Source organism: Solanum verrucosum, unplaced genomic scaffold, assembly GCF_900185275.1.
Source record: "Solanum verrucosum unplaced genomic scaffold, falcon-dt-bn FXZP01000277.1, whole genome shotgun sequence".
Classification (NCBI taxonomy): domain Eukaryota; kingdom Viridiplantae; phylum Streptophyta; class Magnoliopsida; order Solanales; family Solanaceae; genus Solanum; species Solanum verrucosum.
In genome coordinates this window covers 1,721,978-1,738,368 of record NW_026019945.1, presented here as the reverse complement: position 1 = coordinate 1,738,368, position 16,391 = coordinate 1,721,978, and the positions used below count along the sequence as shown (strand labels likewise).

Here is a 16,391-nt window from a genome sequence, read left to right as displayed (position 1 = left end):
TAATCCCACAAGTGTCTTGCAAGGGTACGCAAATCTTACCTTTACCTCCACGAGAAGACCCTTGGCTCGGGTGTAGTAAATTGTGCTGTTCAAAACCTGAATTTACAATATCAAAATTGGCCACCTGTGCACAAGTAGGCTCCAACCTTGACATTGCCAGTCACATGATATAACTAATTCATACGATTGCAAAGCAGATATGAGTACGGAAATTATAATCCACCATTATAAACAGTTTCCATAAACGTTTACGTCTATGCAAGATTCTAATCTGAACTGATAAACATATAAAGATAAGCTTTTCGAGGTTTGGCTAATGCCAACCAGGAGCTATTTCGGGACATTAGTATCACTATAGTCTGCCAGAGTCTATGGGATGTGAGTTTCGGAGATGAGAATATGCTGATGTTCCTGCTAAGCTACTGAACGCTAGTCTCCTCCTTACCGCCATCAGTTGTTGGAGTCTTCATTACACCAAGTCCTGATTCTCCAGTACGAAGCAGCTGGTTCTCCTTCAGATTTTCCTGCACAGCCTTCATGCAGGAAAAATTTCATGACTTAGATCTATATTGGCATAGTTAACTCTATTGCTCAAAATGAATATTGAAGTTTTGGTAAATTTACCTGTAGAAGTTCGGTCATCCTGCCAGTACCATAGTTCATCAGCGGCTTAGAAACAGATGTAGCCAAGGTATGAAGAGCGGGGATTGCTGATTCACTTGGTTCTGCTGAGGGAACCTGATTCACAGTATCTAGTTTTGGTATCACAGGTGAATGTTCAGCTGACAACTTGTTAAAGGCTTCATTGTTTCCAGTATCTTCTTTTTGTGACAGCCCAGATCCTTGAGACACGTTGGCCACTGCAACAGGTATTGCTACGTTGGTTGATACAGCTGGCTGCACCTCTTCCTCTTTCACAGCTTCTGCTCCCTTACTAAGATGGCCATCTTCTTTCTGCCCAGTACCTATTGCTACTTTGTTGCCAACTTGAGCTTGTGAAGCAAGTGTTTCACGAGTTGGTTCTGGTGGTAGCTGTCCAGGGGTTACTGGTCCGTCAGGTGGCAGCATAGCCAATGGCTTAACCATCTGAACATCTTTCTCCCTTGAAGACTCCCTGTTTGAAGCTTGGGATGCAGAACTCTGACTAGATGCTAGTCCATTTGTTAAATTGACAGGTTGTAGCACAACAGGAACTACTGTGCCTCTGGCACCCACTGGAGGGACTGAGGGATGCATTACTACCTGTTTGCTTTTTGAGGACCTAGATCCAAGCTTAACTGATCCATTGCGCTCAGCCCTAGGGCCGTACGCCTGAAGCTGGTTTACAGCCGGAGGACGAACCTCATTCCTTCTGATCATCTGAAGATGTGGGGCGACATCATTTGCAGCTGTGACAGGAATATAATGTCCTGGCTTAAAAACAACACCCCTGTAGTTCGTATTGGAGTCACCAATTCTAACATTGAGCAAATAACCAGCATCAAATGCAGACTCAACAACACCTGTAACAGCCTGACCTATCATCCCATTATTAACATCATTTCTGTTTACTTGTGGTGGTTGGATCTCTTGCACTAGTTCAAAAGGTGGAGGAACTTGAGCACGGACAACACGCTTTAAGCTAGGATCCTTACGAGGGCGACCCCTTCTTCGCTTCAAAGGAAGGATAGCAGGGGTGCTGGAGCTGTCCCCTTGAACAGGTTGGTTCATTTCTTCAAGCTTAGGTTCTGAAGTTTGCCTTTCACTAGTCTTCTGAGGTACCTGCCAGCAAATCAGTTTACCCATTTTAACTAAGCCAAGTTGCAGAGAGAATAAATGAAGAGGTGCATTTGATCATCCTACAAGAGTAAACTGGGTGTCACATACACAGTGTTCTCATTTTAGGACCAGTACTTTGTGGTCACTTTAGACCAGGAAAAAGAAAAAGGCAAGCAGCATTCAGTTCCAGGAGGACATAATTTGCAATACCTTGCAGAATTTGGGCCCAAAGTTGGAACTTGGAAGTGGACTGTAAAAAGTTGATGAACTCAATTGACAATTAATTGGTAGAGAGAGGACATGGAGTATAGGTTTTTGATAAGTAAGCATCTACAGATACTATAGAGGATATATTAACCTTGCCTAGATATCTACAAATAGCAAGAGAGAAAAGATGAAGAATAGTAGCTCTGTGATAAACATGGCCCTAGATAAGCCAAATGGATGCAGGTGAACTACCAAACTAGACACAGTTGATCAGGGTGGAAAGGAAAAGAGTGAGCAGAGCGAGGAGCCAAAAAAGAGACCAATACAATAGCATGACTAATCAACTAATAGCTCAGATCATTCATATTCTGTGAAAATGTGAAGTCCATTTTTCTAATATAATCAAATATCTCCCTCTATTCCATTTTATGTGACACTATTTTCTTCTTAATATGTTCCAAAGAAGAATGTTATCTTTCCATAAATGGGAACAATTTAATTTAGAAGTTCCCATTTACCTTTTAAAGATGTGATTTAATAGCCACAAAACTATCATGGCATGACTAAGGCTACAATTCCCAAAGCTATTTTTTTCCTTTCTTAAACTTAACTCCCAGTCAAATAAAAGCTCTAGAAGTTCCTGAAAGGTTTACTCATCTAAAAATAAGAAAATCAAATCTTAATCTGAGAAATACCCTAGGTAAGCTAGTATGCCAAATCATGCAATAATTACCTAGTCATATACCTTGGTCATGTGACAATTTACTTTGTCAATTTGCATCTTGCAATCATCTAGTGAGAGTTAAAATCCATATTCCAGTCAAACTTTACACGAATATATTCAAAAGAGTTGAACCAAATCCAAACAAAAATCTCATAAGCTTTTTACTGAATGTGAAACATGCAGTCATATAATACAAAAAAAATCCACAAATCGACACAAATGAAACAAATGATGTTATGTCTAACCACAAAAATAAGAAAAGAAGATCTTAATAGTTGAATACCTGATTTTCTGTTTTAAAAAAATATTAAAAAATTACAGAAGATGTTCGTTTAACATAACATATATACACACAAAAAAAAACAAGAACACAGAAATAAAACTAGGAAACTAAAAATCAACAGAGTATAACTGAAGCACAAATTTGAACTCAAATTCTCCGGAAAATTTCCCTAAAAGAAAGGAAAAAAACAGGAAAGAGAGAACCATACCTCCATTTGCTCGGAGAAGGCTTCAGAACTAAAGAAAAAACTAGTAAACTGGAACCCTATATTTTGTTGAGCAGATTTAGAGGATGAGTTTGAGATAATTAATTACAGTAATCTAATTCTTTGACTTAGCAGGGTGGGTGTGGTTTAGGGGGTATGGGGTATTGTATTTGACTGGTCTTGGCATTTAATGATTATTTTTGCATTTGGATTGCGAGCAGTCGATAGAATGACAAGGTTGTGATGCTTAGTTAGGCAACAAACAGAGTCGTATGTGGACATGTATCCATTAGACAAATGGGCCCATCGGTCATTTATCTACTTGGACTGCGGCCCCTAATTGTTTTCCTTGGGCCATAACAGAGTTTGTCTCGGGCCTGCAAAAAATTTCTCGGAAAAAATAGGCGCGATGGCTAGCTTCTGCGTCGGCAATCAAGTTTAGAGATCATTTTAAATGTAATTAAAAGTAGTTACTTCTAATTGAGCACGCAAAATAAAAGCTACTCCACCACAATCCAGGGTGTAATAGACGCATTGAGAGAAGAAACGTCCTCCATGGACAATGTGGATGAGATCATAAGGAAGTTCTCATAGGCTAAGAATGAGTCCCTCTTCATCTTGTAAGGGAGAGAAAATGCTGGTAGAACCATAATGAACCATCAACATGAAAAAGGGAATAAAAGAGTTTGCAATGTCGAGAATAAAACTTGTTATCTTTAGCTGAAGGTCCCTCCACTTGAGCTAATTTCCCGAGGAAGAGAATACAATAAAAAGTGATCAACAACTTTCACTATGCCCAAGCAATGCGCTTTGAAGGGCACTGCATCCATATCTCTTCGCTCTGCTCCCAAACGATCTTGGACAAAGATACTCCTAACTAAATATGGAACAACCCAGCACACAGTATTGGAGTTCAGAATTTTGACAAGTGAGTTAGAAAAGTTCTAGGAGTTTGAAACTCAATAAACGATTTTTGGAGTTTGAACTTGTAAAGGTTCAAACTCCATAATTTTTTCATGGAGTTTTTAAATATAGGTAATTAGGTACCATGAGTGAAACAATAATAATAATTTATACGAAAAAGGTTTGAATATACCCCTCTACTATGTTCTATTGTTTAAACCAGTCCCCCGTTATAGAGTTATACTATTTGGTTATATGGGACCTTACCATTAGGCAAAGTTCCATAACTACTGGACAAGTGGGCACGTGGAGGCTCAAAAGTGGAAGACCCAACCCAAATAAAATAAACCCGTCCCCACTAGATAACCCATAACCCGTAAACAACCACTCCCAATTGAACTCCTAAAACTTAAATGCCATTTAATTAGTCTCTCATTTTAGAAATTAGAAAGAGGACAAATACGGCTGCTGGAGTTCAAACTCCCTGTCCGTTATGTCCAACCTCACACAATAAAAGGCTTGAAGCTTAAAAAGGTAAGTATCTTCATCTAAATTTGTGATATTAATTGAGTTTAGCCATATTATTTCTCAATTAAAATGAGAGTAACTATTTCTATAGTTGAAACATCATCATTATGTACTGAAATTCAAACAAGTCTTGCTATAGAAATTACAACAGGGAACTTAAAAAGAAAATGAGTTGGATTTCACATTAAAAAGTAGTTTTGGAGTTTCACTTGTAAGAGAATTTCAAACTCCAACAAAGTATGATGGAGTTTCACTAGTAAGAACTTTGAACTCCATCACACTATACTTGAGTTTTTTCATATTTTAGGTATGAGTATTTTCGCCCAAATATTTTCTTACATTAACGATTGACTGAACACGGAATAATTTTGAGATCATGGCTAAAACCAGAGGCGGATCCAGGATTTGTAGGTGCCGGGTGCCATATTTTATGAACAATAGCGTGACATAGGAGAACTCTAATATCCCGCTTGGCCCCAAAAATGCTATTTTAAAAAAAAAAAAAGAAAAAAAAAAAGAGGTATTGACTATGCTTTTAGGAGAAAATAAGTGTTTTTGACAATTAACAAAAACTGGTTTTCAAAATCTAAAGAAAAAGATTTTCCTTGAAAAAGTACTTTTAATTTTTAAAAAATACACTTTTTTATTACCGAGAATTTGAACAAAAAAATGGATATGGTTGATAAAAATTAGAACCATTATCAATAGAAAATGAGAAACACTTTTAAAAAGTTTAGCCAAATACTAATGTGGTTCATAAGTGTTTTTAAATTTAATTAGTCAAGCACAAATTAACACTCATCAAAAGTATTTATTTTTAAAAACAATTTTGGAAAAGGAAAAAGAAAAAAGAAATTTCAAAATACTTTCATTTTAAAAGCTTCTTCAAACAAACTATAAAATCTTTATCATCAATTTTATAAATTGGCATACTTGGCTTGTCGGTTTGTTGGAACATTAGTAGTAAAGGACGTTTTGGGTTCGAATCTGGTCAACCTCATTTTTTTTGTCAAATAACAAAAAGGCACGTTAAATATTTGTAAGAAAAATGTAAGAGATCAGATTCGAACCGCTGATTCTGGGGACAAAAACTTGACGATGTGCCATTCGCACCACACAGTCATTTATTAATGGGGGTGGCATGTATTATATTTATACCAATTCTAATACATATATACATATAGAGAGAGAGTTTCAACCGAAATCACGGGTGGCGTGGCACCCCCACGCTACTACATAGATCCGCTCCAGGCTAAAACTTTGTTAACAGTCCAAAAGTGGCATATGCGAATTTCTCCTAATTTTCCCGCTATTCCTTTCATTTCCAAGACCCCCAAACATTAGGGTGAAGTGCAGAAATAGTCGTTTTAACTCTTAAGACTCCTATTTAAAGTTTAATCACTTTAAAATCAAATGCAGATATGTGGGACTCAAATTGAAAATTGCTAGCCTAAAGTTTCAAACTTCTGATCTTCAATTCTTAAGATGGAATTGTCAAAGCCTAACTTTAGACCCAAAGTCTGAGTGACAGTTCCAGCTTCAGATATTTGGCTCTAAAATCAAGCGGCTTGATAATCCCAATTTCAAACCTGTAGGCCAAAAGTTTTCAAGTAGAGTTGATTACTTGAAGTACTCTCTTGCGATTTAAGTCTTAGTTTGCAACTGCACAATCTGGAATTAGAGGGCATCCCCCTGAAGCTCTCTAATAACACCACGAGCCATTGATACAAGTGATACTTGTAGTGTCTTATTTTTTGTTTGGGTTTGGTTCAACTGAAAAAATTCTCATTTTTAGGCAAGTAGACACATCCAGAACTTTCTATTGCTAACCCTCTAAACAATCAAATAGCTCCCTCCATTCCATTTTATGCGATACTATTTCCTTCTTCAGCTGTTCCAAAGAAGAAAGACCGCCTTCTATATATGAAAACAATTTAACTAGTTAAACTTCCCATTTACCCTTTTAAGGACATGATTTTATAGCCACAAACTATCATGGCATGATTAAGCCCAAAAGTTCCGAAAGTACTTTTTCCTTTCTTAATCTTCACACCTAGCCAAACAATTCCACATAAAATGAATCGGATGGAGTGCATAGTAAGTTATCTAACCAAGGAAGGCAAATAGAAGCTATAGAAGTCCCTAAAAGTGCTACTTGCCTAAAATTATCAATCCTCAATCTGAGAAATATTCTAGTTAGACTTGTATACTAAATCATACAACAATTTGCATCTCACTACCGATTAATGCGAGTTAAAATCCATATTCCAGCCAAAATTTACAGTTTACACGAATGCATATAAACAAAGTCGCGCCAAACCCAAACAAAAAATAATTACTTTTTTTATAACCATGGTGTTGGAACAGCTTGTGCACACCTCAACTAATTCAACAAAACAACCTCCCACCAGCCCAGCAAAACAAATACCACGTATACTACGTAAACTCTGTCCACCAAGGCTAAGACAGACACGAAGAAATCACCTAGTCCCCCTACTATTTTGCCTCCACTAGAAATTTCCATACCTTGGATGCAAAAAATTAATTCATATAAAACATGCAACCACATCATATACAGAACTTCAACAATTTGACACAAATGAACAAAAAAATCATCTCTAACCTCCAAAAATACAATGTTAATACGTTAGAACACCAAAAACTAGTTCAATTAGTTTGTTCAACATAACTGATGTTCCCAATACCACCACTACCACCACCAACAACAAAATCAAACATAAATAGCTAAAAATCAACAGTGTATAACTAAAGCACAAATACGAATTCCAATTTTCAGAGAAAAAAACGCACCTCGAGTACTTGCTAACTTCTAACTTGCAGGAAGGAGGCAACAGAGCTTGAAGAAAAAATTCTAGAACTATCTGAGTGAATTCGGAACCCTATATTTTGCTGAGCATAAGATTTTGATAATTACGATAATTAATTAGATTAATCGGTTGCTAAAGGAGAGTAATGATATTTTTCTTATTTTAATTACGAAGAAAATATGGAGCGAATAATCGTGTGTGGACAGGTGTCCTTTTTGACAAATGGGCCCCCATTGATCATTTTAAACTTGGACGGCCCATAGCAGACTTCAGGTTGGGCCTGCAAAAAATTGCATGAATTAGCCATAAATGGTTTGGTCTTTAACTTTTGACCACTTGGCTAGGTTTTGCATTGGTACTTTAGAGATCATTTTAAATGTTGATACTAAGCTTTATTTATCCTTGTTATTTTAAAATTGATGATTGTTTAATAGTTAATACTATAAAATGATGGCTACAATTAGCCATAAAATGGTTTGGTCTTTAACGTTTGACCAATTTTATTTTAACGTTTTGCATTTTGTTCCTTTAGCAACTGAAATTACGCTCGATGGCTAGTTTTTGCATGGGTGCTTTAGAGAGCATTTTAAATATTGAGATTAAGTTTTATTTATCCTTGTTATAATTTGACATTGTTGATTGTTTGATACTGTGTTTTGTTTTATTTATTATTGTTGCAAAACATAAATGTACGAAAAAGCAAACTATGCATTAACAAGAATAGATGTATATTTATTTATTTTTGGTTGAACAGACAAAGTAGAGATTACATGGAATGTAGAGAGAGATCGGAATGTATAAGAATGTAGTTTACATGGATGAGGAAGAGGTCGGAATCCTTTTTCCATTAGATCCCTAAAAAATGGAGCTAGTTATATTTTAGAGAGAGATCTAGATGTCTTTCCCTCTTCCGAGAAGGCTCATTTATAGGTCAAAAGGTCTATGTCACAATGTAAAAAGACCATATACTAGTTCTAAAAATACTACCTAATAGCACATGCTTGAGTTTTGTCATTGGGCTCAAGGCAGATTAAGGACAAAGTCAATGCTAGACTTGAGGCTAATTATTGATGTGTTGGAAGGTCATTAATCATGCGGGTGATATATTTGTAACACGATTAAGTTTCAAGAAGATATCTTGTTGCTTGCCCGATTACAAAGTAACCTTGCTTGAATCAAGTTCATATGGATCTTGATCATGCATATGTGCTATTTTCGAGATTTTCTTAGAGCTAAGGTAGGAAGGTCCAACATCTTTTCAATTTTGAGTTAATCTTGCATGCCAGTTTCATTTACCTGTTTGTCAGTCGCAATTTAATTTTACCCCATAAATGAATATCATGAAAAAATTTACGTGTTCAAAAGATATCTTTATAATATGATCTAAAGGATCTACAATATGTGTTATAAGACAAGTTAACAAACAATATTTACTAATTTAAATAGCCATCCCAACATACACAAACTAAGGAAAATTAACCTAATTAGTCGTTCATTCAATCACTTACATATAATTAGTGTATGATTTACTTATAATAACTCAAAAATAAAATAAATTCTAGTGATTTCGACAGGCTATTTATCTAAAGATGTCGAAAATTTGTTGTAACACATTTATGCAGCAGCATTAGTTGGGCCGTGGCCCATACTCCTCCAGCAACCCGAGGCCCCAACGAGCTGAAAAAATTGGCGCACAAACCAAAGAAATTTCCCCAAATTTCATTTGCAAATCCCTCCAAATTCACATTTCAAATATATAACTCAAAAAATTTACCCAAAATCCACCTTTCAATGGCAGATTTCGAACCTCCATCGTTCTCTCTAGGGCTCGATTTCGAACCTCCATCGTTCTCTCTAGGGCTTGATTTCGACCTTGATTCGGAGCCCCAGTCTACTGTTCTACCAAAACCCTCGGTGAGCTTAAGGACAATCAATGAAGTTGATGATGATGATGATGATTTTGAATTTCCGAAATTGGTTACGGATCCGCAAGTTTCGGATCCACCTAGTTCTCTCAAACGCCTTCGTCGCGGGTCCATTTCAAAATCCGAACCGGCGGCTCAAAAGTTGAAGCTAGGAGAGACATGGTGTAATGTGGACGATGATATTGAAGATTTTTCTTCTCAGGAGGATGAGCCTAAGGGTAAAAGACTTCACCTTTTTGTTAGGGTTTTATCTTTAGCTACCTTTCTATGCTTTGGTGTTTTAAATCTGTCAATTTGAGCTGGGCAAAGCATATGAGGCCTTAATTTTTTCTTCTATATACTGGGTTTGACTGATTAAATAATCAATCTATGTTGATTTCTATTTCAGTTAGCTTTCATTATTTTTTATTTATTTTTGTTCTAGTTCTATTGCATATGCTAGTGACACAGTTTCAGAGGTTGATTTTTGGATAGCCTATTAGTAGCTGAAAACAGTGGCAAACGGGGATTTTCATTAAGTGGTTCAAAACATGAAGAAGTAAACACACCAAGAAATCGAAGGTGGTTCAACACCTATTATATATACATAAAAAATAATTCTAACCATGTATAAACGGTATGTGGTTTGGATAACCCATTGACCATTACTAGCTCTGTCCCTGTCCGAAAAGCTCTTATTTTCATTTATTGAGACTTGTAAGTATGTCTATATTGAATATCATATAGTAAGTTGTGTATCTCCTGAATAAAATTTAATGCTGAAGCTTAATTAGGTATCTGCAAGTTAGGAAGGAGTTTGGGAGATTGATGGAAATGAATGAAGGGAAGACTCTTGTGTTTCCACAATCTGCTATTTTGAAAACAAGATCTCATATAAGCTTGCTTTAGAAATCAAAACTTACATGAGAAGTTCTGGTAAGAACTGATTTAGAATCCAAATTCAGTGGCCTATATGTGCAACAACATGATAATTGATGAGATAAGTCAATATCACTCTGAGCAAAGTAATTCCAAAAGATCTGTGTTCTCTCATAATTAATGTGGGCTTAGAATAGAACGTAATAAAAGTAACCATATTAAGTAACAAATTAGTTTGATTAAGTATCAATTGGTGTTACACATACAATAGGCTTTGTTTTAGGTGTCTCTTAGTTGATTTAGAGATTGTCTAATGACTGAGGGATAGGTGTGCAATTTTTTCTTTAACAGTGGCATTTGAATCAATTAATGTGCACTTAGTCTATTCCATTGGATACTTGCATCCCAGACAGAGAGTAGGATGGTTGACCTTGTCTGCCAAAAATGATGCATCATGAAGAAATCACCTAATTTTTTTCTCTACTGGGTTCAAATTTTAATCCCTAACAATCTTCATTCCAACCTTGTTAACCACCGATCATACCCTTGGGTGTTAAACAAGTGTGAGATTTAGGGAACCTTGGATTTGTTTAAGACTATTTAGAATTGGAATGAAATGAGTCCTAGTATGCAAAATGGATATAGAAGATTCTCATAGCTGACCCACTTGTTATCATTCTTGTAAAAAAAATTACATAGAAGACCTAACTAGCTTTGCAATTTAGTTATTGCACAGGGAAAATATGTGGTCAATCTTGCCTTATACTATGGTCTATGTACTAGAAGCAACATGTGTGTTTGTTTGATGAACATTCTGTTGTGATGTACATCTTAAATTTCCTACTTGATGTGTGCTCAAGAAATATGGACCATCATTATTAGCTTTTTACTAGGGAGTTTTACTTATGTTTCAGTAAAACTATGTAGTCAGCGAGATCACTATGTCTAGTCGGACAAGTCAGATCTGGGGGAACCTCAAGGTTTTACACATTCTCTCATTGTGTTTTTAATTTGGTGATACTTCCCTACACTTTTATCTCCCATCTTTCTTTTAGACCAACAAATCAGACCACAGATAAATGTTATTGTTGTTTGTTATTTTTTTTTATTTTTTTTTTATAACCCTCATGCATTTTAATATTGTTTGCATCAGATCATCCAAAATATCACAGTTCCGTGTGTAGCAGTTCAAAAATCTCGTTACAGGGGCAAAGGGTATTATCCTCGCAATCTGTAAGCAGATGTACAGGAAGGAAGAAAGAGGCTTCAAATGTTTCTTCCATTCACCAGAGTATGGAAACTAACCCTAGTAATTTGGTCTTCCCAGAGCTAACTATTAGTCCATTGAGAAGGTTCCAGTTGATTGACTCTGATTCTGATGAGCCTTCCAAAAGTGAATTTGTGGAAAGAGAATCAGATCATGTGGATTCTCCTTTGAGCGGTAATCGACAGCATAGTAATGCAGATTTAAGTTGCCAGAGAAAAACAGGACCTTCTACTGGAACGTTAAAGACTAAAGATCTGTGGGAGGACTTCTGTTCAGATACGGCTTTTAATTTTCATACACCTGCTCTTGATGAGGTTTGTGTGGAATATTTCAAATCGGTAAAAGATGGAAAAAGAACTCAGACTACTAAGAGTGGTTTAACTGAAAGTAACATGCAACCTCAGGGCCCTCTTCTCCCTGCTCACTGCTACTTTTTCCATAAAGATCCAAGAATCCAAAAGCTAGTTCGTGATCGTTTGCCTAACTTTTTTCCCTTGGGTGCTTACAATATTCCTGGAGAAAACCAAGATGATGCATCAGTTATAGATTACATGTAATAGATTTGCTTCTTGCTTCTCTGTTAGTCTTTTTTTTCATGAATTATATGATTTATTCCAAAGGTCTATGTGCATGTTGTCTTCAGGGGTCAATTTTGTCATGAAGGAGGCTCTAAAAGGACTGCTCAGAAATCTGCTGATGCAACAAACTCTAGAAAGAGCAGAAAGAATGTGAAACAACCAAATAACGTGGAAGATTCACAAGGATCCGAGAGATGGGTGAACCCTAAGAGCTCTGCTGCTATTCCAAAAGATGCTGGCAGGAGAAGGGTGCAGGCAGTTGGCAAATCTGCAGGTCATTGGTACACAAATGGAGATGGAAGGAAAGTAAGTGGATATTCAGTCTTAGTATTTGGAATTTTGGAGCGTCATTGATGTACTTGTTGAAGTTCTTTTGGTTAAATAGTTGTTGGTGTTCTTAACAAATTCAAGAACTGTACTATAGATGCTGGTTGCTGCTGAAATTTGGTTAAAGTTTGTACTAGTTAGTTTGGCATACTTGATGCCTCTAAACCATAGTTGGGATATGGATGTCAGTGGGTAAATGACTAAAGTCATTCCATTCCTTCGTAACTTGGGTACTCTTTTAGACATTTGTGTTCAGTCCGTATAGCTTCATGGAATCTCCTTGTTCTTTTAGAATTGATTCATGACATCCTATCTTCTGTACATTAATCAAAGAGTTGATCTACTGTTTTTTTATCAGGTTTATGTTGCCAACAATGGACAGGAGTTTTCTGGCCAAAGTGCATATAGATGTTACAGAAAGGTACAATTTTTCTATTTTCTTCATTGCTTTAGTCAATAATGGACGTGTACACTTGAACTCATTGTTCTCTTTTTGTCTTTCTTCAATGCTATATCAGTAACGAATGATTGGATGTGTACACTTAACAGTTAACTCTTAGTTCTCTTTCTGCCTCGATATATTGTAATTGATAAAGTTTTGATACTTCTGAATATATACACAGTCATCTAATGAATGCATATCCTGTATTTTCGCCCTTTTACAGGAGAGTGGAGGGCATAATAAATCAACAAAGAAGACTGCTGGTCGCAAAAGGAAGGCAGCTTCAAAGAAGAAATAGAACCTCTGTAGAAACGAATATGTGCTGTGTACTTGCCATGCTCATGTTAATATGTTCTGGAAAAGAAGTTTTGTATCAACCAAGTATTGTATACTAGTAATTTGGTTTTCTATGATGAACAAATAATAGAAAAAAACTCTATTCTTGATGTTTGTATCAACCTCTGCTCTATTCTGTACTACGTTGGAAGTATAACGAGGATGTAAATAACAATGTTTGTACTTGGGAGGACTAATCAATGGTGGAGCTTGGTCGAAAATCTGGCAGGGTAGTTAGAATTCTGCTAGGAAGCTAGCTGCCGGACTATGGAAGCTTCAGTTGCCGGAAGTTCCTAATATTCCAGCTCAAAAGTTACCTCACACAGTTCATTTAAGAAAAGACAATTGACTATTATGAAGATGGAAAAACAGCTATGGTACTGAGGGCAGGGTGGCTAGTAAAACATATGGAAAAAAAAAAATTAATAGTGATTTTTATGATTTTAATTTCATTTGAAATAATATTGAATATAATAAAAAAAATGAAAAAAGAGTTTTTTTATCAAAAATATTTTAGAACTTTAAATTAAACAATTTAAATTTCATATTAATAAATAAAGTTTTTATATTAGCATCCAACTTGAAAATTGCAAATAAATGTCTGACACTAGATCTAATACTTACTTTTATAAATAGTAGTATTATTATGTGAAGGTAAACACTAAATAGAATTGTTGTGAAAAATATCTTTATAGCAAATAGAGGGATTTGGGTTTTCAGCTCAGGCTAATGAAGTTGAAAAAAGAAAAGAAATTAGACTTTTAAAAAGTAAACGGATCTAAATTGTAAAATTACTACAAAAGTAACTAATGAAGTTGAAAAGAGAAAACAAATTAGACTTTTAAAAAGTAAACGGATCTAAATTGTAAAATTACTAAAAAAGTAACTAGTTGAATTTGAAAAGAAATAACCAAGAAGAGAATAAAGAAATGAATAACAATTAAATCTTTTTAGAGACTACATTTCTTGTCTCAAATACACCATAGATATCTTGGGAAAGTTTTATTTTCACGTTGTGAAAACTCTTTAGCGACCATCAACAACTGGTTCTAGTAATTAATCTTTAGCGACCATTAAAGACTTGATCTAATAATAGCTTTAAAGATGAGCATCATTTCTAGTCCTAGATTGTCTATTAGAAAAGAGCAACATGTTTGGTCATAGATTAACCTGACTAGCAATACTTCTGGTCTTAGATTAACCATCAATATCTCAAATATCAAATTGCTACTTAAAATCTCGATTCAAAACGATGATAGATATAGAGACGAAACAAACACAAGAAGGTAGAGATAAAGAGTGTGACTTATTAATTGTTTCACATCCCATGCTATAGTATAAGAAAATGGATATTTAAGGACCAAAATATAGAGACGAGTTAATAAACTAAGCCTTGAAAGTATACAATAAGGACAAGTTTTCTGATGGGTCTTTAGTTCTTAATTAATTAGCGAAGGGTACAAATTCCCCTCCCTAAATAATAGATATCTGGTCCTAAATATCAACAACATATTTTCTCCTCTCTCAAAACCTACTCTACAAGCTTATCCTTCTCTATACCACTTAAAAACTACACTTATGAATGAGATTTGTAGGTATTCTATTTTAGACAGAGTGTGCATCAATCAGTTCGATTTGATTTATGTATAATCGGTTCAATTTATCGATTTTTAATTATTAAATATATTAAATTAATATTTTTAATTGTTAATGGTTCGATTTTTTATTTATCCACTAAAAAAATATTCATAAAATAAATAGACAGATTGTTTATCTACTCAGTATAGTTAGATCTTGTTCTTTTTTTATTTTATATAATTGATGGAAAAGGGTTAGAATGGGAATATGCACACAATAAGCCAAAAATGAGTGCACGTGCTTATTCCCTCGGATACCCTGAGAACTAATACACAATCAATATTTGCAAGTGCACTCACTTTCACCGACCTTAATGCCTTGATTACTTCTCTTTTTAATTTATGCGATATTATTTAATTTCATATAATTTAAAAATAATAATAATAATTTTAAAATTTGTAAGTTAAAACAAATTTTAAATATTTATATAGTTATAAATTATTAAATTAGGGATAAGTAAAATAATTTTTTTTTAAAAAAAATAATTCACTATCTTCGAGTTAAGGCTCAAAAACATTCTTATTTTTTCACATGAAGTATTAATAGCCTCTCATATTTTCTATATTGATTTATTTTTTATTTTCTCCCAAACTTCTGTTTATAGTTTGACGTTTGTTTTATTCACTATTTAGTATATGTAATGTTCAGTTATCTTCCTCTATGTTTAATATAATCGATAATTTCATATAAGAAAAAGTGAGAAAAAGAGTATTCCTTATTTAGTACACCCCAAAAATATCATTATACTTATAAATAAATAAATCAAGAATTATCTTTTTATAAATGCGTCCTAACAAATCATATGCAATTGCGGTGAAATTGCAATATTACCTAATAGTATTAACTTGTTTCCAAGAAGAGAAATATGCTATTTTAGATAGAGAAAAAAAAAAGTGTCACATTTATTTAAGTAAAATTACTTTAATAGTTGGATAAGAGACTAGTCAATACTTATCTTTTACAAAATTATGCAAATCTCACTTTAAAAAAATAAAATAAAAATCCATGTAATGTTCAATATTTTCATAGAGGCCTAATTAATTTGAATTGACATCATATAAGACCTAAAAGGAAACTAGAAAAGAATTTTCTATTAATGTTTTTTTCCTTTATAAATTAAGCTCAAATTCTAGATTCTAATTAATAGCGAGAAATTATATTCATTTAATCATAACTCTCGATAGTTAGCAGAATTTGCTAGAAGATAATTTTATTCAATGAAATAAGTGTTTGTTATCTGATATTTTATGCCTGATAGACTTTCTTTCTACGTTATTGGCAATATTTCTTTTATATTAATTAATGTGTCATACATTTCTTTTTAGTATGATTAAAAAAAATTACATCATATATTTAAAAATAAATCAATTTTTAAATTTGCACCCTTAAAGATATATTTATAATTATATAAAAATCTATGAATTGTTTTAAACCATACGTTGCAGCACAATCAAATGATACTATAATTATCAAAACGGAGTAAGTATATGATAATTTTAACTTTTTTAACTTAATATTAATTTAGCTAAAACTCAAGCAAGATATACATTCACCAAATTAGAGTCATCTCATTATTTTATTTTA

General features: G+C 34.2%; 2 protein-coding genes across 4 annotated transcripts; one reads left to right on the top strand and one right to left on the bottom strand.

Moving 5' to 3' along the window:
- Positions 1-202: 202 nt before the first annotated feature.
- LOC125839719 (uncharacterized) lies at positions 203-7,439 on the bottom strand. Of its 3 annotated transcripts, XM_049518708.1 has the most exons (4): positions 7,420-7,438; positions 1,969-2,097; positions 625-1,761; positions 203-533 (listed from the first exon to the last, which is right to left on the bottom strand). In XM_049518708.1, exons 2-4 carry the CDS (start codon positions 2,086-2,088, stop codon positions 420-422), a joined length of 1,371 nt encoding a protein of 456 aa, XP_049374665.1. In that variant the 5' UTR covers positions 2,089-2,097; positions 7,420-7,438; the 3' UTR covers positions 203-419. The 3 variants fall into 3 exon arrangements, with proteins under 3 accessions (XP_049374665.1, XP_049374681.1, XP_049374673.1); XM_049518724.1 differs by lacking the exon at positions 1,969-2,097 and having other exon boundaries at positions 7,420-7,439; XM_049518716.1 differs by lacking the exons at positions 1,969-2,097; positions 7,420-7,438 and adding an exon at positions 3,181-3,222.
- Positions 7,440-9,177: 1,738 nt separating this feature from the next.
- LOC125839711 (uncharacterized) lies at positions 9,178-13,389 on the top strand. The gene is made up of 5 exons (XM_049518702.1): positions 9,178-9,579; positions 11,373-12,039; positions 12,130-12,370; positions 12,750-12,812; positions 13,057-13,389. The coding sequence occupies exons 1-5, from the start codon at positions 9,228-9,230 to the stop codon at positions 13,129-13,131; spliced, it is 1,398 nt and encodes a 465-aa protein (XP_049374659.1). The 5' UTR covers positions 9,178-9,227; the 3' UTR covers positions 13,132-13,389.
- The last annotated feature ends 3,002 nt before the right edge of the window (positions 13,390-16,391 follow it).